The following is a 23,326-nucleotide window of genomic DNA, read 5'->3' on the forward strand; positions in this document are numbered from 1 at the left end:
GAACGAGCTCACGGAGATTCAACGAGAGGGAGGTCAAAGTTGAAAGGTCAAAAGTGACATTCTATCTCACCTCGTACTCCTCCTTGAAGCCGTATCCCTCCGCACACTTCATCTGCGTGATGTGCTGCAGCAGGTCGGCTACTCTGATAGCAGGGTGGAGCTGGCCCGTCTGGTAGGGCGCGTCTACTGTCCCCTCCCTCTTTCTCAGGGAGTGGCCGTGAGACTGGACCAGACTGCTGGTGTCGCTGCAGCTACCACCACCACCACCCAGCGTCTGGCTGTCGTCTGGACAGAGCAGGCAGGCAGGCAGACAGGCACAAACGCACACAGAGAGAGGGGAGAAGAAGGTACAGCAGGTAAGGATAGTGAGTGAACTCTTGATGACCCTTAAGGGTTTTCATAAGGCCTATATAATAGTGGTCTTAAGGTCTACATAAAGCTGTTATAAGGCCTATATAATAGTGGTCTTAAGGTCTACATAAAGCTGTCATAAGGCCTATATAATGCTTTCATACACGCCTAGATAATGCTGTCATAAGGTCTAGATAATGCTGTTCTACAGACCTAGATAAGGCCGCCATAAGGCCTATATAATGCTTTCATAAGGGCGACATAAAGCTGCCGTTAGGCCTATATAATGCTGCCATACAGACCTAGAGAACGCTGTCATACAAGCCTAGATAATGCTGTCATAAGGTCTAGATAATGCAGCCATATACACCTAGGTAATGCTGACATAAGGCCTAGATAATGTTGTCATAAGACCTAGATAATGCTGCCACAATGCCTAGATAATGCTGTCGTACAGGCCTAGACAATACTGTCGGAAGGTCTAGATAATGCTGTCATAAGGCCTAGATAATGCTGTCATGTGAGTCACATACTATAGGACCGGGAGTTTCCCCCTGACAAGGAGTAACTCCTGGCCCTAGGCATAATGGTAATCGACTGATATTGGCCCGGGTTCCAATATCCATACTAGCATACTACCACTTGAAGCAGGTAGGCTATGAGGTGTACGTACATTCTAAGTGGTATGTTAGTGTGGATATTGGTACGTAGCCGTGACATGGTAGAGTTGCAGTATGAGTTGAATGTGGTGGTGAGGAGAAGGCTCAGCTCCAACTGTGTATCAACTGGAGAACATTGTGGTTTTGTGATTGGTCTAATTTTGTGACTACGCTGTGAGAAGAAGTAGTACCGAGGGTTCTCACTAATATAAATACATTATTAAAGAGGCTGTACTTTTTAAAATGTAATTAATTCTTTTTTTGATACACCTCTGAATCCAACCACTCTCTCATATTGTGGCAGAATGAGGCAGGAGATGTGATGAAGCATGTTTATGACATGAAGGATGTGGGCTACAGCAACAAAACAATGGCTGAGGAAGGCAGGCACCATCTGAAGCAACACTGCTCAATACAACCAAACAAAAACAACTGAAAAATAACAAAAGGAAGTGAGGACATGGGAGACGGACATGAAAATGCAGTGATGGCATCATGCTAGGCTAACGGCCTCATGCTAGGCTAACGGCCTCATGCTAGGCTAACGGCATCATGCTAGGCTAACGGCTTCAAAGGTGGAAACAAGAGGTACGATACCATACAGACGGTAGTGAAATGCTAGCATGTCCACTGGCCATGCAATAATAATTAAAACAATAATAATCATATTCAATGTAGCAGCTCTCTCACTGGTATCTGTGTGTTCCTGCGACATCACCTCCTTCCCCAAACCAAGCCCAAGAACAGGACCAGGGAAGGCTGGCGACTTACCATTTATGGGCACTTTTATAGGAGATACATAAAGAGGGTTAGGTACGAGAACAGAGAGAGGGAAGAGAAAGAGAGGAAGAAGAGAGAAGAGAGGAGAAGAGAGGGGTGTAAGCAACAAATCAGCATAAGTACCGTTACAGTCACTGGTAGTGTGTTGAGCTACTGTTAGTTAGGTCACAGTCACCAGTAGTGTAGAGCTACTGTTAGTTAGGTCACAGTCACTGGTAGTGTTGAGCTACTGTTAGTTAGGTCACAGTCACCCGTAGTGTTGAGCTACTGTTAGTTAGGTCACAGTCACCCGTAGTGTGTTGAGCTACTGTTAGTTAGGTCACAGTCACCCGTAGTGTGTTGAACTACTGTTAGTTAGGTCACAGTCACCAGTAGTGTTGAGCTACTGTTAGTTAGGTCACAGTCACCAGTAGTGTGTTGAGCTACTGTTAGTTAGGTCACAGTCACCCGTAGTGTGTTGAGCTACTGTTAGTTAGGTCACAGTCACCCGTAGTGTGTTGAGCTACTGTTAGTTAGGTCACAGTCACCCGTAGTGTGTTGAGCTACTGTTAGTTAGGTCACAGTCACCCGTAGTGTTGAGCTACTGTTAGTTAGGTCACAGTCACCGGTAGTGTGTTGAGCTACTGTTAGTTAGGTCACAGTCACCCGTAGTGTGTTGAACTACTGTTAGTTAGGTCACAGTCCCCCGTAGTGTTGAGCTACTGTTAGTTAGGTCACAGTCACCCGTAGTGTGTTGAGCTACTGTTAGTTAGGTCACAGTCACCCGTAGTGTGTTGAGCTACTGTTAGTTTGGTCACAGTCACTGGTAGTGTGTTGAGCTACTGTTAGTTAGGTCACAGTCACCCGTAGTGTGTTGAACTACTGTTAGTTAGGTCACAGTCACCCGTAGTGTGTTGAGCTACTGTTAGTTAGGTCACAGTCACCAGTAGTTTGTTGAGCTACTGTTAGTTAGGTCACAGTCACCCGTAGTGTGTTGAACTACTGTTAGTTAGGTCACAGTCACCCGTAGTGTGTTGAGCTACTGTTAGTTAGGTCACAGGGTCACAGTCACCCGTAGTGTGTTGAGCTACTGTTAGTTAGGTCACAGTCACTCGTAGTGTGTTGAGCTACTGTTAGTTAGGTCACAGTCACTGGTAGTGTGTTGAACTACTATTAGTTAGGTCACAGTCACTGGTAGTGTGTTGAACTACTATTAGTTAGGTCACAGTCACTGGTAGTGTGTTGAGCTACTGTTAGTTAGGTCACAGTCACTGGTAGTGTGTTGAGCTACTGTTAGTTAGGTCACAGCCGTCTGCTGTTTAATCAGTAAAGGCCTGGTCAAAGAAAAGCCTATTCTGCTTTATTGGTTGAGAAATTTAGGGCAGGCCATTTCAACAGAGCAAGACATACTTAAAAGTACAAAGCACAAAACAGAATGGATTTTAAGTGGACATAATGGATTTTAAGTGGACAGAATGGCTTTCAAGGGGACAGAATGGATTTCAAGGGGACAGAATGGATTTCAAGTGGACAGAATGGCCTTCAAGGGTACAGAATGGATTTCAAGGGACAGAATGGATTTCAAGGGGACAGAATGGATTTCAAGGGGTCAGAATGGATTTCAAGGGGTCAGAATGGATTTCAATGGTACAGAATGGATTTCAAGGGTACAGAATGGATTTCAAGTGGACAGAATGGATTTCAAGTGGACAGAATGGATTTCAAGGGGTCAGAATGGATTTCAAGGGGTCAGAATGGATTTCAATGGTACAGAATGGATTTCAAGTGGACAGAATGGATTTCAATGGTACAGAATGGATTTCAGGGGTCAGAATGGATTTCAATGGTACAGAATGGATTTCAAGGGACAGAATGGATTTCAAGGGGACAGAATGGATTTCAAGGGGTCAGAATGGATTTCAAGGGGTCAGAATGGATTTCAATGGTACAGAATGGATTTCAAGTGGACAGAATGGATTTCAAGGGTACAGAATGGATTTCAAGTGGACAGAATGGATTTCAGGGGTCAGAATGGATTTCAAGGGGTCAGAAAGGGACTAAAATAAATAGTTATTGGCCTCACTCCTGAAATTAAATTGTTTTTTAATATTGAAATATTAGTGATTCTAATTTTCAAGTATTTTAAAGGCACATGTTTATCATGTGCTGAACGCATTTAGGGTGACATGATACAAAATAAAGTCTGCGATGAAATGAACAAGATGATATGTGGGGTTTGCACTAATCACTCACATTAAATGATCATCAACTCCGAATATGCTAACTCAAACTGTCACTCCTAAAAACAGATAACCTTTTCCAGCCAGCCTGCCATGCCTGGCTCTCAACCAGCTAGCGCTAATGGCTACATGCTTCATTACTTCAGAAGCTAACGCTAACTGTCAACACGGTTACCATGACAGGCATTATCTTGGTTTCATGGTAGAATCAGACTAGAATCAGCCTTAAAAGTGGCGTTGTGGAGGTTGAGAAGTAATGTGTTTTTTTTATGCTTCACTTGAGATACGTGGTAAACATCTAAAACCATGTTGTGTTGCTTATTTGTGTGTGTCCTTGTTGCCTCAGGTCGTTCATTACCACTACTGCCCCACATATAATTGTTGTTATTATCATGTTTTCCCCAAAAGCTATAGCTAGTCAAAAATAAATACAAGCGCTCTACTTTTCTAGATGGTGCAGTTCAGTGTATATGCCTATACTTCAGGCGCCCCCCCTCCCCCTCCATTCCTCTTTCAACAAAGGCTACTAATAATTAATGAGAAAACTAAATGGTTTTATTATTCTATTTTATCATGGAAGAGGAGGAATAAACAGAAGAGTGCATGGCGGCAAAACAACAACACCAAGTAGGTCACTAGCTCTAGCTATCAGAGCAGTTAGCCAACAGCGAGCTATCAGAGCAGTTAGCCAACAGCTAGCTATCAGAGCAGTTAGCCAACAGCGAGCTATCAGAGCAGTTAGCCAACAGCTAGCTATCAGAGTAGTTAGCCAATAGCTAGCTATCAGAGCAGTTAGCCAATAGCTACTTATCAGAGCAGTTAGCCAATAGCTACTTATCAGAGCAGTTAGCCAACAGCTACTTATCAGAGCAGTTAGCCAACAGCTACTTATCAGAGCAGTTAGCCAACAGCGAGCTATCGGAGTAGTTAGCCAACAGCTAGCTATCAGAGCAGTTAGCCAACAAACAGCTAGCTATCAGAGTAGTTAGCCAACAGCTACTTATCAGAGCAGTTAGCCAACAGCTACATATCAGAGCAGTTAGCCAACAGCTACTTATCAGAGCAGTTAGCCAACAGCTAGCTATCAGAGCAGTTAGCCAACAGCTAGCTATCAGAGCAGTTAGCCAACAGCAAGCTATCAGAGTAGTTAGTCAACAGCTAGCTATCAGAGCAGTTAGCCAACAGCTAGCTATCAGAGTAGTTAGCCAACAGCTACATATCAGAGCAGTAGCACTTAGACAACAGCTAGATATAAGAGCAGTTAGCCAACAGCTAGCTATCAGAGCATTTAGCCAACAGCTAGCTATCAGAGCATTTAGCCAACAGCTAGCTATCAGAGCAGTTACAGTCAGCCAACAATTAGCTATCAGAGCAGTTTGCCAACAGCTAGCTATCAGAACAGTTAGACAGTTAGCCAACAGCTAGTTATCAGAGCAGTTAGCCAACAGATAGCTATCAGAGCAGTTAGACATTTAGCTATCAGAGCAGTCAGCTAACAGCTAGCAATCAGACCATTTAGCCAACAGTTACCTATCAGAGCATTAAGCCAACAGCTAGCTATCAGAGCAGTTAGCCAAAGCAAGCTTTGTTTATATAAGTGGTTGATCTCTCTCTCTCTCTCACTCCCTCTGTTTATATATGTGGTTGATCTCTCTCTGTCTCTTTCTCTGTTTATATAACTGGTTGATTTCTCTCTCAATCTCTCTGTTTATATAAGTGGTTGTTCTCTCCCTCTCCCCCTCTCTGTTTATATAAGTGGTTGATCTCTTTCTCTCTCTCTCTGTTTATATAAGTGGTTGATCTCTCTCTCTCTCTCTCTCTGTTTATATAAGTGGTTGATCTCTCTCTCTCTCTCTCTGTTTATATAAGTGGATGATCTCTCTCTCTCTATGTTTATATAAGTGGTTGATCTCTCTCTCTCTCTCTCTGTTTATATAAGTGGTTGATCTCTCTCTCCCTCTCTCTGTTTATATAAGTGGTTGATCTCTCTCTCTGTTTATATAAGTGGTTGATCTCTCTCTCCCTCTGTTTATATAAGTGGTTGATCTCTCTCTCGCTCTCTCTGTTTTTATAAGTGGTTGATATCTCTCTCCCTCTCTCTCCCTGTTTATATAAGTGGTTGATCTATCTCTCTCTCTCTCTCTCTCTTTTTGTTTATATAAGTGGTTGAGATCTCTCTCCCCCTCTGTTTATATAAGTGGTTGATCTCTCTCTCTCTCTGTTTATATAAGTGATTGATCTCTCTCTCTCTCCCTCGCTCTCTCTGTTTTTATAAGTGGTTGATCTCTCGCTTTGTTTATATAAGTGGTTGATCTCTCTCTCCCTCTGTTTATATAAGTGGTTGATCTCTCTCTCCCTCTCTCTGTTTATATAAGTGGTTGATCTCTCTCTCTCTCTCCCTCGCTCTCTCTGTTTTTATAAGTGGTTGATCTCTCTCTCCCTCTCTTTCCCTGTTTATATAAGTGGTTGGTCCCTCTCTCTATCTCTCTGTTTATATAAGTGGTTGATCTCTCCGTTTATAAAAGGGTTGATCTCTCTCTCTCTCTCTGTTTATATAAGTGATTGATCTCTCTCTCTCTCTCTTTTTATATAAGTGGTTGATCTCTCTCTCTCTGTTTATATAAGTGGTTGATCTCTCTCTCTCCCCCTCTGTTTATATAAGTGGTTGATCTCTCTCTCTCTCTCTGTTTATATAAGTGGTTGATATCTCTCTCCCTCTCTCTCCCTGTTTATATAAGTGGTTGATCTATCTCTCTCTCTCTCTCTTTTGTTTATATAAGTGGTTGAGATCTCTCTCCCCCTCTGTTTATATAAGTGGTTGATCTCTCTCTCTCTCTGTGTTTATATAAGTGGTTGATATCTCTATCTCTCTGTTTATTTAAGTGGTTGATCTCTCTATCCCCCTCTCTCTCCCTGTTCATATAAGTGGTTGATCTCTCTCTCTCTTTGTTTATATAAGTGGTTGATCTCTCTCTCTCTCTCTCTCTCTCTCTCTCTCTCTCTCTCTCTCTCCCCTTCTGTTTATATAAGTGGTTGATCTCTCTCGCTCTCTCTCTGTTTATTTCAGTGGTTGATTTCTCTCTGTTTCTCTCTGATGATATAAGTGGTTGATCTCTCTCTCTTTCTGTTTATTGTGGTTGATCTCACTCTCTCCCCCTCTCTATTTATATATGTGGTTGATCCCTCTCTCTCTCTCTCTTTCTCTCTGTTTTTATAAGAGGTTGATCTCTCTCTCTCTCTGTTGATATAAGTGGTGGATCTCTCTCTCTCTCAATCTCTCTGTTTATATAAGTGGTTGTTCTCTCCCTCTCCCCCTCTCTATTTATATAAGTGGTTGATCTCTCTCTCTCTGTTTATATAAGTGGATGATCTCTCTCTCTATGTTTATATAAGTGGTTGATCTCTCTCTCTTTTTATATAAGTGATTGACCTCTCTCTCCCTCTCTCTGTTTATATAAGTGGATGATCTCTCTCTCTCTCTCTCTGTTTATATAAGTGGTTGATATCTCTCTCCCTCTGTTTATATAAGTGGTTGATCTCTCTCTCCCTCTCTCTGTTTATATAAGTGATTGATCTCTCTCTCTCTCTCTCTCCCCTCGCTCTCTCTGTTTTTATAAGTGGTTGATCTCTCTCTCCCTCTCTTTCCCTGTTTATATAAGTGGTTGGTCTCTCTCTCTCTCTATCTCTCTGTTTATATTAGTGGTTGATCTCTCCGTTTATAAAAGGGTTGATATCTCTCTCTCTGTTTATAAAAGTGATTGATCTCTCTCTCTCTCTCTCTCTCTCTCTCTCTCTCTGTGTTTATATAAGAGGTTGATCTCTCTCTCTCTGTTGATATAAGTGGTGGATCTCTCTCTCTCTCAATCTCTCTGTTTATATAAGTGGTTTTCTCTCCCTCTCCCCCTCTCTATTTATATAAGTGGTTGATCTCTTTCTCTCTCTGTTTATATAAGTGGATGATCTCTCTCTATGTTTATATAAGTGGTTGATCTCTCTCTCTGTTTATATAAGTGGTTGATCTCTCTCTCCCTCTCTCTGTTTATATAAGTGGATGATCTCTCTCTCTCTCTCTGTTTATATAAGTGGTTGATCTCTCCCTCTCTCTGTTTATATAAGTGATTGATCTCTCTCTCTCTCTCTCCCTCCCTCTCTCTGTTTATATAAGTGATTGATCTCTCTCTCTCTCTCTCCCTCGCTCTCTCTGTTTTTATAAGTGGTTGATCTCTCTTTCCCTGTTTATATAAGTGGTTGGTCTCTCTCTCTCTATCTCCCTGTTTATATAAGTGGTTGATCTCTCCGTTTATAAAAGGGTTGATCTCTCTCTCTCTCTCTCTTTGTTTATATAAGTGGTTGATCTCTCTCTCTCTCTGTTTATATAAGTGGTTGATCTCTCTCTCTGTTTATATAAGTGGTTGATCTCTCTCTCTCCCCCTCTGTTTATATAAGTGGTTGATCTCTCTCTCTCTCTGTTTATATAAGTGGTTGATATCTCTCTCTCTGTTTATTTAAGTGGTTGATCTCTCTCTCCCTGTTCATATAAGTGGTTGATCTCTCTCTCTCCGTTTATATAAGTGGTTGATCTCTCTCGCTCTCTCTCTGTTTATTTCAGTGGTTGATTTCTCTCTGTTTCTCTCTGATGATATAAGTGGTTGATCTCTCTCTCTTTCTGTATATATGTGGTTGATCTTACTCTCTCCCCCTCTCTATTTATATATGTGGTTGATCTCTCTCTCTCTCTGTTTTTATAAGAGGTTGATCTCTCTCTCTGTGTTGATATAAGTGGTGGATCTCTCTCTCAATCTCTCTGTTTATATAAGTGGTTGTTCTCTCCCTCTCCCCTCTCTATTTATATAAGTGGTTGATCTCTCTCTCTGTTTATATAAGTGGTTGATCTCTTTCTCTCTCTGTTTATATAAGTGGTTGATCTCTCTCTCTCTATGTTTATATAAGTGGTTGATCTCTCTCTCCCTCTCTCTGTTTATATAAGTGGTTGATCTCTCCCTCTCTCTGTTTATATAAGTGATTGATCTCTCTCTCTCTCTCCCTCGCTCTCTCTGTTTTTATAAGTGGTTGATCTCTCTCTCCCTCTCTTTCCCTGTTTATAAAAGTGGTTGGTCTCTCTCTCTCTATCTCTCTGTTTATATAAGTGGTTGATCTCTCCGTTTATAAAAGGGTTGATATCTCTCTCTCTGTTTATAAAAGTGATTGATCTCTCTCTCTCTCTCTGTTTATATAAGTGATTGATCTCTCACTCTCTCTTTGTTTATATAAGTGGTTGATCTCTCTCTCTCTCTCTCTCTGTTTATACAAGTGGTTGATATCTCTCTCTCTCTGTTTATTTAAGTGGTTGATCTCTCTATCCCCCTCTCTCTCCCTGTTCATATAAGTGGTTGATCTCTCTCTCTCTTTGTTTATATAAGTGGTTGATCTCTCTCTCTCTCCCCTTCTGTTTATATAAGTTGTTGATCTCTCTCTCTCCGTTTATATAAGTGGTTGATCTCTCTCGCTCTCTCTCTGTTTATTTCAGTGGTTGATTTCTCTCTGTTTCTCTCTGATGATATAAGTGGTTGATCTCTCTCTCTTTCTGTATATATGTGGTTGATCTTACTCTCTCCCCCTCTCTATTTATATATGTGGTTGATCTCTCTCTCTCTCTCTGTTTTTATAAGAGGTTGATCTCTCTCTCTGTGTTGATATAAGTGGTGGATCTCTCTCTCAATCTCTCTGTTTATATAAGTGGTTGTTCTCTCCCTCTCCCCCTCTCTATTTATATAAGTGGTTGATCTCTCTCTCTGTTTATATAAGTGGTTGATCTCTTTCTCTCTCTGTTTATATAAGTGGATGATCTCTCTCTCTCTATGTTTATATAAGTGGTTGATCTCTCTCTGTTTATATAAGTGGTTGATCTCTCTCTCCCTCTCTCTGTTTATATAAGTGGTTGATCTCTCCCTCTCTCTGTTTATATAAGTGATTGATCTCTCTCTCTCTCTCTCCCTCGTTCTCTCTGTTTTTATAAGTGGTTGATCTCTCTCTCCCTCTCTTTCCCTGTTTATAAAAGTGGTTGGTCTCTCTCTCTCTATCTCTCTGTTTATATAAGTGGTTGATCTCTCCGTTTATAAAAGGGTTGATATCTCTCTCTCTGTTTATAAAAGTGATTGATCTCTCTCTCTCTCTCTCTCTGTTTATATAAGTGATTGATCTCTCACTCTCTCTTTGTTTATATAAGTGGTTGATCTCTCTCTCTCTCTCTCTGTTTATACAAGTGGTTGATATCTCTCTCTCTCTGTTAATTTAAGTGGTTGATCTCTCTATCCCCCTCTCTCTCCCTGTTCATATAAGTGGTTGATCTCTCTCTCTCTTTGTTTATATAAGTGGTTGATCTCTCTCTCTCTCCCCTTCTGTTTATATAAGTTGTTGATCTCTCTCTCTCCGTTTATATAAGTGGTTGATCTCTCTCGCTCTCTCTCTGTTTATTTCAGTGGTTGATTTCTCTCTGTTTCTCTCTGATGATATAAGTGGTTGATCTCTCTCTCTTTCTGTCTATATGTGGTTGATCTCACTCTCTCCCGCTCTCTATTTATATACGTGGTTGATCTCTCTCTCTCTCTCTGTTTATATAAGTGATTGATCTCTCTCTCTCCCTGTTTATATAAGTGATTGATCTCTCACTCTCTCTTTGTTTATATAAGTGGTTGATCTCTCTCTCTCTCTGTTTATATAAGTGGTTGATATCTCTCTCTCTCTGTTTATTTAAGTGGTTGATCTCTCTATCCCCCTCTCTCTCCCTGTTCATATAAGTGGTTGATCTCTCTCTCTCTCTTTGTTTATATAAGTGGTTGATCTCTCTCTCTCTCTCTCTCTCTCCCCCTTCTGTTTATATAAGTTGTTGATCTCTCTCTCTCTATGTTTATATAAGTGGATGATCTCTCTCTCTCTCTCTGTTTATATAAGTGGTTGTTCTCTCTCTCTGTTTATATAAGTGGTTTCACTGTGTGTTTGTGGGTGATTGTTCCTGTCTCTGTGTTAGTGTTCACCAGACAGGCTGTATAGGTTTTACGTTCCGTTTGTTGTTTTTGTATTTATAAGTTATTTCATGTATCGTCATTTGTTTCATTAAAGACATGTGTAACCACCACGCTGATTTCGGTCCGACTCTCTTTCGACAAACGAAGAACGCCGGTACACTCTCTCTGTTTATTTAAGTGTTGATCTCTATCCCCCTCTCTCTCCCTGTTTATATAAGTTGTTGATCTCTCTCTCCCCCTCTGTTTATATAAGTTGTTGATCTCTCTCTGTTTATATAAGTGGTTGATCTCTCTCTCCCTCTCTCTCCCTGTTTATATAAGTGGTTGGTCTCCCTCTCCCCCTCTGTTTATATAAGTGGTTGATCTCTCTCTCACCCTCTGTTTATATAAGTGGTTGATCTCTCTCTCCCTCTCTCACCCTGTTTATATAAGTGATTGATCTCTCTCTTTGTTAATATAAGTAGTTGATCTCTCTCTATCTCTTTGTTAATATAAGTGGTCGATCTCTCTCTCTGCTTAAATAAGTGGATGATCTCTCTCTCTCTATCTCTCTGTTTATATGTGGTTGATCTCTCTCTCTCTCTCTGTTTATACAACTGGTTGACTTCTCTCTCTATCTCTGTTGATATAAGTGGTTGATCTCTCTCTCTCAATGTTTATATAAGTGGATGATCTCTCTCTCTCTCTGTTTATATAAGTGGTTGATCTCGCTCCCTCTGTTTATATAAGTGGTTGATCTCTCCCTCTCCCCTCTCTATTTATATAAGTGGTTGTTCTCTCTCTCTGTTTATATAAGTGGTTGATCTCTTTCTCTCTTTCTCTCTGTTTATATAAGTGGTTGATCTCTCTCTCTCTCGACTCTCTCTGTTTATATAAGTGGTTGATCTCGCTCTCCCTCTCTCTCCCTGTTTATATAAGTTGTTGATCTCTCTCTCCCCCCTGTTTATATAAGTTGTTGATCTCTCTCTCTGTCTAAGGTTTATATAAGTGGTTGATCTCTCTCTCTGTCTCTGTTTATATAAGTGGTTTATTTCTCTCTCCCTCTGTTTATGTAAGTGGTTGATCTCTCTCTCTCTCTTTCTCCCTCTCTTTGTGTTTATATAAGTGGTTGATCTCTCTCCGTTTATATGAGGGTTGATCTCTCTCTCTCTCTGTGTTTATATACGTGATTGATCTCTCTCTCTCTCTTTGTTTATATAAGTGGTTGATCTCTCTCTCTCTGTTGATATAAGTGGTTGACCTCTCTCTCTCTCTGTTTATATAAGTGGTTGATCTCTTTCTCTCTCTGTTTATATAAGTGGTTGATATCTCTCTCCCTCTCTCTCTCCCTGTTTATATATGTGATTGATCGCTCTCTCTCTTTGTTTATATAAGTGGTTGATTTTTCTCTCTCCCTCTGTTTATGTAAGTGGTTGAACTCTCCCTCTCTCTTTCTCTCTCTCTGTGTTTATATAAGTCGTTGATCTCTCTCTCTCTCTCTCTCTCTCTGTTTATATAAGTGGTTGATCTCTCTCTCTCTCTGTATATAAGTGGTTGATATCTCTCTCCCTCTCTCACCCTGTTGATATAAGTGGTTGATCTCTCCCTCTTCCCCTCTCTATTTATATTAGTGGTTGATCTATCTCCCTCTCACTCTGTTTATATACGTGGTTGATCTCTCTCTCTCTCTGTGTTTATATAAATGTTTGATCTCTCTCTCTCTCTGTTTCTATACATGGTTGATCTCTCTCTCTCTGTTTATGTAAGTGGTTGATCTCTCTCTCCCTCTCTCTCCCTGTTTATATAAGTGGTTGGTCTCCCTCTCCCCCTCTGTTTATATAAGTTGTTGATCTCTCTCTCCCCCTCTGTTTATATAAGTTGTTGATCTCTCTCTCTGTCTAAGGTTTATATAAGTGGTTGATCTCTCTCTCTGTCTCTGTTTATATAAGTGGTTTATTTCTCTCTCCCTCTGTTTATGTAAGTGGTTGATCTCTCTCTCTCTTTCTCCCTCTCTTTGTGTTTATATAAGTGGTTGATCTCTCTCTCTCCGTTTATATAAGGGTTGATCTCTCTCTCTCTCTGTGTTTATATACGTGATTGATCTCTCTCTCTCTGTTTATATAAGTGGTTGATCTCTCTCTCTCTCTGTTGATATAAGTGGTTGACCTCTCTCTCTCTGTTTATATAAGTGGTTGATCTCTTTCTCTCTCTGTTTATATAAGTGGTTGATATCTCTCTCCCTCTCTCTCTCCCTGTTTATATATGTGATTGATCGCTCTCTCTCTTTGTTTATATAAGTGGTTGATTTTTCTCTCTCCCTCTGTTTATGTAAGTGGTTGAACTCTCCCTCTCTCTTTCTCTCTCTCTGTTTTATATAAGTGGTTGATCTCTCTCTCTCTCTCTCTCTCTGTTTATATAAGTGGTTGATCTCTCTCTCTCTCTCTGTATATAAGTGGTTGATATCTCTCTCCCTCTCTCACCCTGTTGATATAAGTGGTTGATCTCTCCCTCTTCCCCTCTCTATTTATATTAGTGGTTGATCTATCTCCCTCTCACTCTGTTTATATACGTGGTTGATCTCTCTCTCTCTCTCTGTGTTTATATAAATGTTTGATCTCTCTCTCTCTCTCTGTTTCTATACATGGTTGATCTCTCTCTGTTTATGTAAGTGGTTGATCTCTCTCTCCCTCTCTCTCCCTGTTTATATAAGTGGTTGGTCTCCCTCTCCCCCTCTGTTTATATAAGTTGTTGATCTCTCTCTCCCCCTCTGTTTATATAAGTTGTTGATCTCTCTCTGTTTATATAAGTGGTTGATCTCTCTCTCACCCTCTGTTTATATAAGTGGTTGATCTCTCTCTCCCTCTCTCACCCTGTTTATATAAGTGATTGATCTCTCTCTCTTTGTTAATATAAGTAGTTGATCTCTCTCTATCTCTTTGTTAATATAAGTGGTCGATCTCTCTCTCTGCTTAAATAAGTGGATGATCTCTCTCTCTCTATCTCTCTGTTTATATGTGGTTGATCTCTCTCTCTCTCTGTTTATACAACTGGTTGACTTCTCTCTCTATCTCTGTTGATATAAGTGGTTGATCTCTCTCTCTCAATGTTTATATAAGTGGATGATCTCTCTCTCTCTCTGTTTATATAAGTGGTTGATCTCGCTCCCTCTGTTTATATAAGTGGTTGATCTCTCCCTCTCCCCTCTCTATTTATATAAGTGGTTGTTCTCTCTCTCTGTTTATATAAGTGGTTGATCTCTTTCTCTCTTTCTCTCTGTTTATATAAGTGGTTGATCTCTCTCTCTCTCGACTCTCTCTGTTTATATAAGTTGTTGATCTCTCTCTGTTTATATAAGTGGTTGATCTCGCTCTCCCTCTCTCTCCCTGTTTATATAAGTTGTTGATCTCTCTCTCCCCCTCTGTTTATATAAGTTGTTGATCTCTCTCTGTCTAAGGTTTATATAAGTGGTTGATCTCTCTCTCTGTCTCTGTTTATGTAAGTGGTTGATCTCTCTCTCTCTCTTTCTCCCTCTCTTTGTGTTTATATAAGTGGTTGATCTCTCTCTCTCCGTTTATATAAGGGTTGATCTCTCTCTCTCTCTGTGTTTATATACGTGATTGATCTCTCTCTCATTTTGTTTATATAAGTGGTTGATTTCTCTCTCCCACTCTCTCAATGTTTATATAAGTGGTTGATCTCTCTCTCTCCCACTCTGTTTATACAAGTGGTTGATCTCTCTCTGTCTCTGTTTATATAAGTGGATGATTTCTCTCTCTCTCTGTTGATATAAGTGGTTGATCTCTCTCTCTCTGTTTATATAAATGTTTGATCTCTCTCTGTTTATATACATGGTTGATCTCTCTCTCTCTGTTTATATAACTGGTTGATTTCTCTCTCTCTCTGTTGATATAAGTGGTTGACCTCTCTCTCTCTGTTTATATAAGTGGTTGATCTCTCTCTCTCTGTTTATATAAGTGGTTGATATCTCTCTCCCTCTATCTCTCCCTGTTTATATATGTGATTGATCTCTCTCTCTCTTTGTTTATATAAGTGGTTGATTTTTCTCTCTCTCTCTGTTTATATAAGTGGTTGTTCTCTCTCTCTCCCCCTCTGTTTATATAAGTGGTTGAACTCTCTCTCTCTCTTTCTCTCTCTCTGTGTTTATATAAGTGGTTGATCTCTCTCTCTCTCTGTTTATATAAATGGTTGATCTCTCTCTCTTTCTGTGTATATAAGTGGTTTGATATCTCTCTCCCTCTCTCACCCTGTTTATATAAGTGGTTGATCTCTCTCTCTCCCCCTCTGTTTATATAAGTGGTTGATCTCTCTCTCTCTCTTTCTCTCTTTCTTTGTTTATATAAGTGGTTGATCTCTCTCTATCTCTCTCTGTTTCTGCACGCGATTGATCTCTCTCTCTTTGTTTATATAAGTGGTTGATTTCTCCCTCTCAACCTCTCTATTTATATAAGTGGTTGTTCTCTCTACCTCTGTTTATGTTAGTGGTTGATCTCTCTCTCTCCCTCTCTCTGTTTATATAAGTGGTTGATCTCTCTCCCTGTTTATATAAGTGGTTGATATCTCTCTCCCTCAATCTCCCTGTTTATATACGTGATTGATCTCTCTCTCTCTTTGTTAATATAAGTAGTTGATCTCTCTCTCTCTCTGTTTATATACGTGGTTGATCTCTCTCCGTTTATATAAGTGGTTGATCTATCTCTCTCTCTCTGTTTATATAAGTGGTTGATATCTCTCTCCCTCTCTCTCTCCCTGTTTATATAGGTGATTGATCTCTCTCTCTCTGTATTTATATAAGTGGTTGATTTTTCTCTCTCTCTCTGTTTATGTAAGTGGTTGATCTCTCTCTCCCTCTCTCTCCCTGTTTATATAAGTGGTTGGTCTCCCTCTCCCCCTCTGTTTATATAAGTTGTTGATCTCTCTCTCCCCCTCTGTTTATATAAGTTGTTGATCTCTCTCTGTTTATATAAGTGGTTGATCTCTCTCTCACCCTCTGTTTATATAAGTGGTTGATCTCTCTCTCCCTCTCTCACCCTGTTTATATAAGTGATTGATCTCTCTCTTTTGTTAATATAAGTAGTTGATCTCTCTCTATCTCTTTGTTAATATAAGTGGTCGATCTCTCTCTCTGCTTAAATAAGTGGATGATCTCTCTCTCTCTCTCTCTGTTTATATGTGGTTGATCTCTCTCTCTCTCTGTTTATACAACTGGTTGACTTCTCTCTCTATCTCTGTTGATATAAGTGGTTGATCTCTCTCTCTCAATGTTTATATAAGTGGATGATCTCTCTCTCTCTGTTTATATAAGTGGTTGATCTCGCTCCCTCTGTTTATATAAGTGGTTGATCTCTCCCTCTCCCCTCTCTATTTATATAAGTGGTTGTTCTCTCTCTCTGTTTATATAAGTGGTTGATCTCTTTCTCTCTTTCTCTCTGTTTATATAAGTGGTTGATCTCTCTCTCTCTCGACTCTCTCTGTTTATATAAGTTGTTGATCTCTCTCTGTTTATATAAGTGGTTGATCTCGCTCTCCCTCTCTCTCCCTGTTTATATAAGTTGTTGATCTCTCTCTCCCCCTCTGTTTATATAAGTTGTTGATCTCTCTCTGTCTAAGGTTTATATAAGTGGTTGATCTCTCTCTGTCTCTGTTTATGTAAGTGGTTGATCTCTCTCTCTCTTTCTCCCTCTCTTTGTGTTTATATAAGTGGTTGATCTCTCTCTCTCCGTTTATATAAGGGTTGATCTCTCTCTCTCTCTGTGTTTATATACGTGATTGATCTCTCTCTCATTTTGTTTATATAAGTGGTTGATTTCTCTCTCCCACTCTCTCAATGTTTATATAAGTGGTTGATCTCTCTCTCTCCCACTCTGTTTATACAAGTGGTTGATCTCTCTCTGTCTCTGTTTATATAAGTGGATGATTTCTCTCTCTCTCTCTGTTGATATAAGTGGTTGATCTCTCTCTCTCTGTTTATATAAATGTTTGATCTCTCTCTGTTTATATACATGGTTGATCTCTCTCTCTCTGTTTATATAACTGGTTGATTTCTCTCTCTCTCTGTTGATATAAGTGGTTGACCTCTCTCTCTCTGTTTATATAAGTGGTTGATCTCTCTCTCTCTGTTTATATAAGTGGTTGATATCTCTCTCCCTCTATCTCTCCCTGTTTATATATGTGATTGATCTCTCTCTCTTTTGTTTATATAAGTGGTTGATTTTTCTCTCTCTCTGTTTATATAAGTGGTTGTTCTCTCTCTCTCCCCCTCTGTTTATATAAGTGGTTGAACTCTCTCTCTCTCTTTCTCTCTCTCTGTGTTTATATAAGTGGTTGATCTCTCTCTCTCTCTGTTTATATAAATGGTTGATCTCTCTCTCTTTCTGTGTATATAAGTGGTTTGATATCTCTCTCCCTCTCTCACCCTGTTTATATAAGTGGTTGATCTCTCTCTCTCTCCCCCTCTGTTTATATAAGTGGTTGATCTCTCTCTCTCTCTTTCTCTCTTTCTTTGTTTATATAAGTGGTTGATCTCTCTCTATCTCTCTCTGTTTCTGCACGCGATTGATCTCTCTCTCTTTGTTTATATAAGTGGTTGATTTCTCCCTCTCAACCTCTCTATTTATATAAGTGGTTGTTCTCTCTCCCTCTGTTTATGTTAGTGGTTGATCTCTCTCTCTCTCTGTTTATATAAGTGGTTGATCTCTCTCCCTGTTTATATAAGTGGTTGATATCTCTCTCCCTCAATCTCCCTGTTTATATACGTGATTGATCTCTCTCTCTCTTTGTTAATATAAGTTGTTGATCTCTCTCTCTCTGTTTATATACGTGGTTGATCTCTCTCCGTTTATATAAGTGGTTGATCTATCTCTCTCTCTCTCTGTTTATATAAGTGGTTGATATCTCTCTCCCTCTCTCTCTCCCTGTTTATATAGGTGATTGATCTCTCTCTCTCTGTATTTATATAAGTGGTTGATTTTTCTCTCTCTCTGTTTATATAAGTGGTTGATCTCTCTCTCTCTCCCTGTTTATATAGGTGATTGATCTCTCTCTCTCTGTATTTATATAAGTGGTTGAACTCTCTCACTCTTTCTCTCTCTCTGTGTTTATATAAGTGGTTGATCTCTCTCTCTCTCTCTCTCTCTCTCTGTTTATATAAGTGGTTGATCTCTCTCTCTCTGTGTATATAAGTGGTTGATATCTCTCTCCCTCTCTCACCCTGTTTATATAAGTGGTTGATCTCTCTCTCTCTCCCCCTCTGTTTATATAAGTGGTTGATCTCTCTCTCTCTCTCTTTCTTTGTTTATATAAGTGGTTGATCTCTCTCTATCTCTCTCTGTTTCTGCACGCGATTGATCTCTCTTTGTTTATATAAGTGGTTGATTTCTCCCTCTCAACCTCTCTATTTATATAAGTGGTTGTTCTCTCTCCCTCTGTTTATGTTAGTGGTTGATCTCTCTCTCTCACTCTCTCTGTTTATATAAGTGGTTGATCTCTCTCTGTTTATATAAGTGGTTGATCTCTCTCCCTGTTTATATAAGTGGTTGATATCTCTCTCCTCTCTCTCCCTGTTTATATATGTGATTGATCTCTCTCTCTTTTGTTTATATACGTGGTTGATCTCTCTCCGTTTATATAAGTGGTTGATCTCTCTCTCTCTCTCTGTTTATATAAGTGGTTGATATCTCTCTCCCTGTTTATATAGGTGATTGATCTCTCTCTCTGTATTTATATAAGTGGTTGATTTTTCTCTCTCTGTTTATATAAGTGGTTGATCTCTCTCCCTCTCTCTCTCCCTGTTTATATAGGTGATTGATCTCTCTCTCTGTATTAATATAAGTGGTTGATTTTTCTCTCTCTCTCTGTTTATATAAGTGGTTGATCTCTCTCCCTCTCTCTCTCCCTGTTTATATAGGTGATTGATCTCTCTCTGTATTTATATAAGTGGTTGATTTTTCTCTCTCTCTCTGTTTATATAATTGGTTGATATCTCTCTCTCTCCCTCTGTTGATATAAGTGGTTGATCTCTCTCCCCCTCTGTTTATATAAGTGGTTGATCTCTCTCTCTGTCTCTGTTTATATAAGTGGTTGATTTCTCTCTCCCTCTGTTTATGTAAGTGGTTGATCTCTCTCTCTCTTTCTCTCTCTCTGTGTTTATATAAGTGGTTGATCTCTCTCTCTCCGTTTATATAAGGGTTGATCTCTCTCTCTCTCTCTGTGTTTATATACGTGATTGATCTCTCTCTCTCTCTTTGTTTATATAAGTGGTTGATCTGTTGATATAAGTGGTTGATCTGTCTCTCTGTTTATATAAGTGGTTGATTTCTCTCTCCCACTCTCTCAATGTTTATATAAGTGGTTGATCTCTCGCTGTCTCTGTTTATATAAGTGGTTGATTTCTCTCTCTCTCTCTGTTGATATAAGTGGTTGATCTCTCCCTCTTCCCCTCTCTATTTATATTAGTGGTTGATCTATCTCCCTCTCAATCTGTTTATATACGTAGTTGATCTCTCTCTCTCTCTGTGTTTATATAAATGTTTGATCTCTCTCTCTCTCTGTTTATATAAGTGGTTGATCTCTCTCTGTTTATATAAGTGGTTGATCTCTCTCCCTGTTTATATAAGTGGTTGATATCTCTCTCCCTCTCTCTCCCTGTTTATATATGTGATTGATCTCTCTCTCTTTGTTTATATACGTGGTTGATCTCTCTCCGTTTATATAAGTGGTTGATCTCTCTCTCTCTCTCTGTTTATATAAGTGGTTGATATCTCTCTCCCTGTTTATATAGGTGATTGATCTCTCTCTCTCTGTATTTATATAAGTGGTTGATTTTTCTCTCTCTCTCTGTTTATATAAGTGGTTGATCTCTCTCCCTCTCTCTCTCCCTGTTTATATAGGTGATTGATCTCTCTCTCTCTGTATTAATATAAGTGGTTGATTTTTCTCTCTCTCTCTGTTTATATAAGTGGTTGATCTCTCTCCCTCTCTCTCTCCCTGTTTATATAAGTGGTTGATCTCTCTCTATCTCTCTCTGTTTCTGCACGCGATTGATCTCTCTCTCTTTGTTTATATAAGTGGTTGATTTCTCCCTCTCAACCTCTCTATTTATATAAGTGGTTGTTCTCTCTCCCTCTGTTTATGTTAGTGGTTGATCTCTCTCTCTCCCTCTCTCTGTTTATATAAGTGGTTGATCTCTCTCCCTGTTTATATAAGTGGTTGATATCTCTCTCCCTCAATCTCCCTGTTTATATACGTGATTGATCTCTCTCTCTCTTTGTTAATATAAGTAGTTGATCTCTCTCTCTCTGTTTATATACGTGGTTGATCTCTCTCCGTTTATATAAGTGGTTGATTTTTCTCTCTCTCTCTGTTTATATAAGTGGTTGATCTCTCTCCCTCTCTCTCTCCCTGTTTATATAGGTGATTGATCTCTCTCTCTCTGTATTAATATAAGTGGTTGATTTTTCTCTCTCTCTCTGTTTATATAAGTGGTTGAACTCTCTCACTCTTTCTCTCTCTCTGTGTTTATATAAGTGGTTGATCTCTCTCTCTCTCTCTCTCTGTTTATATAAGTGGTTGATCTCTCTCTCTCTCTCTCTGTGTATATAAGTGGTTGATATCTCTCTCCCTCTCTCACCCTGTTTATATAAGTGGTTGATCTCTCTCTCTCTCCCCCTCTGTTTATATAAGTGGTTGATCTCTCTCTCTCTCTCTTTCTTTGTTTATATAAGTGGTTGATCTCTCTCTATCTCTGTTTCTGCACGCGATTGATCTCTCTCTTTGTTTATATAAGTGGTTGATTTCTCCCTCTCAACCTCTCTATTTATATAAGTGGTTGTTCTCTCTCCCTCTGTTTATGTTAGTGGTTGATCTCTCTCTCTCCCTCTCTCTGTTTATATAAGTGGTTGATCTCTCTCTGTTTATATAAGTGGTTGATCTCTCTCCCTGTTTATATAAGTGGTTGATATCTCTCTCCCTCTCTCTCCCTGTTTATATATGTGATTGATCTCTCTCTCTCTTTGTTTATATAAGTGGTTGATCTCTCTCTCTCTCTCTGTTTATATAAGTGGTTGATATCTCTCTCCCTGTTTATATAGGTGATTGATCTCTCTCTCTCTGTATTTATATAAGTGGTTGATTTTTCTCTCTCTCTCTGTTTATATAAGTGGTTGATCTCTCTCCCTCTCTCTCTCCCTGTTTTTATAGGTGATTGATCTCTCTCTCTCTGTATTAATATAAGTGGTTGATTTTTCTCTCTCTCTCTGTTTATATAAGTGGTTGATCTCTCTCCCTCTCTCTCTCCCTGTTTATATAGGTGATTGATCTCTCTCTGTATTTATATAAGTGGTTGATTTTTCTCTCTCTCTCTGTTTATATAATTGGTTGATATCTCTCTCTCTCTCTGTTGATATAAGTGGTTGATCTCTCCCTCTTCCCCTCTCTATTTATATTAGTGGTTGATCTATCTCCCTCTCAATCTGTTTATATACGTAGTTGATCTCTCTCTCTCTCTGTGTTTATATAAATGTTTGATCTCTCTCTCTCTCTGTTTATATAAGTGGTTGATCTCTCTCTGTTTATATAAGTGGTTGATCTCTCTCCCTGTTTATATAAGTGGTTGATATCTCTCTCCCTCTCTCTCCCTGTTTATATATGTGATTGATCTCTCTCTCTCTTTGTTTATATACGTGGTTGATCTCTCTCCGTTTATATAAGTGGTTGATCTCTCTCTCTCTCTCTGTTTATATAAGTGGTTGATATCTCTCTCCCTGTTTATATAGGTGATTGATCTCTCTCTCTCTGTATTTATATAAGTGGTTGATTTTTCTCTCTCTCTCTGTTTATATAAGTGGTTGATCTCTCTCCCTCTCTCTCTCCCTGTTTATATAGGTGATTGATCTCTCTCTCTCTGTATTAATATAAGTGGTTGATTTTTCTCTCTCTCTCTGTTTATATAAGTGGTTGATCTCTCTCCCTCTCTCTCTCCCTGTTTATATAGGTGATTGATCTCTCTCTGTATTTATATAAGTGGTTGATTTTTCTCTCTCTCTCTGTTTATATAATTGGTTGATATCTCTCTCTCTCCCTCTGTTCATATAAGTGGTTGATCTCTCTCCCCCTCTGTTTATATAAGTGGTTGATCTCTCTCTCTGTCTAAGGTTTATATAAGTGGTTGATCTCTCTCTCTGTCTCTGTTTATATAAGTGGTTGATTTCTCTCTCCCTCTGTTTATGTAAGTGGTTGATCTCTCTCTCTCTTTCTCTCTCTCTGTGTTTATATAAGTGGTTGATCTCTCTCTCCGTTTATATAAGGGTTGATCTCTCTCTCTCTCTGTGTTTATATACGTGATTGATCTCTCTCTCTCTCTTTGTTTATATAAGTGGTTGATCTGTTGATATAAGTGGTTGATCTGTCTCTCTGTTTATATAAGTGGTTGATTTCTCTCTCCCACTCTCTCAATGTTTATATAAGTGGTTGATCTCTCTCTGTCTCTGTTTATATAAGTGGTTGATTTCTCTCTCTCTCTCTGTTGATATACATGGTTGATTTCTCTCTCTCTCTCTGTTGATATAAGTGGTTGATCTCTCCCTCTTCCCCTCTCTATTTATATTAGTGGTTGATCTATCTCCCTCTCAATCTGTTTATATACGTAGTTGATCTCTCTCTCTCTCTGTGTTTATATAAATGTTTGATCTCTCTCTCTGTTTATATACATGGTTGATCTCTCTCTCTCTCTCTCTATCTCTCTATGTTTATATAAGTGGTTGATCTCTCTCTCCCTCTGTTTATGTAAGTGGTTGATCTCTCTCTCTCCCTCTCTCTGTTTATATAAGTGGTTGATCTCTCTCTCTCCCCCTCTGTTTATATAAGTGGTTGAACTCTCTCTCTCTCTCCCTCTCTCTCTCCCTGTTTATATATGTGATTTATCTCTCTCTCTCTTTGTTTATATAAGTGGTTGAACTCTCTCTCTCTCTCTCTCTTTCTCTCTCTCTGTGTTTATATAAGTGGTTGATCTCTCTCTCTGTTTATATAAGTGGTTGATCTCTCCCTCTCAACCTCTCTGTTTATATAAGTGGTTGTTCTCTCTCCCGTTCTCTCCGTTTATATAAGGGTTGATCTCTCTCTCTCTCTCTCTGTTTACATAAGTGATTGATCTCTCTCTCTCTTTGTTTATATAAGTGGTTGATCTCTCTCTCCATCTCTCTCTCCCTGTTTATATACGTGATTGATCTCTCTCTCTCTTTGTTTATATAAGTGGTTGATCTCTCTCTTTCTCTCTCTCTCTCTGTTTATATAAGTGGTT

The 23,326-nt window shown here is 39.3% G+C and overlaps 1 protein-coding gene across 1 annotated transcript in view; it reads right to left on the reverse strand.

Moving 5' to 3' along the window:
* LOC135531122 (receptor-type tyrosine-protein phosphatase mu-like) overlaps positions 1-23,326 on the reverse strand; it is a gene marked incomplete at its 5' end in the record, with an annotated part of 120,569 nt that overhangs the window by 14,506 nt on the left and 82,737 nt on the right. Inside the window, one exon of the mRNA XM_064959240.1 lies at positions 71-285. Coding sequence (XP_064815312.1) covers positions 71-285 — 215 coding nt within the window. The remainder of the gene's footprint in view (positions 1-70; positions 286-23,326) is intronic.

Source organism: Oncorhynchus masou, unplaced genomic scaffold (assembly GCF_036934945.1).
Source record: "Oncorhynchus masou masou isolate Uvic2021 unplaced genomic scaffold, UVic_Omas_1.1 unplaced_scaffold_1522, whole genome shotgun sequence".
NCBI lineage: Eukaryota > Metazoa > Chordata > Actinopteri > Salmoniformes > Salmonidae > Oncorhynchus > Oncorhynchus masou.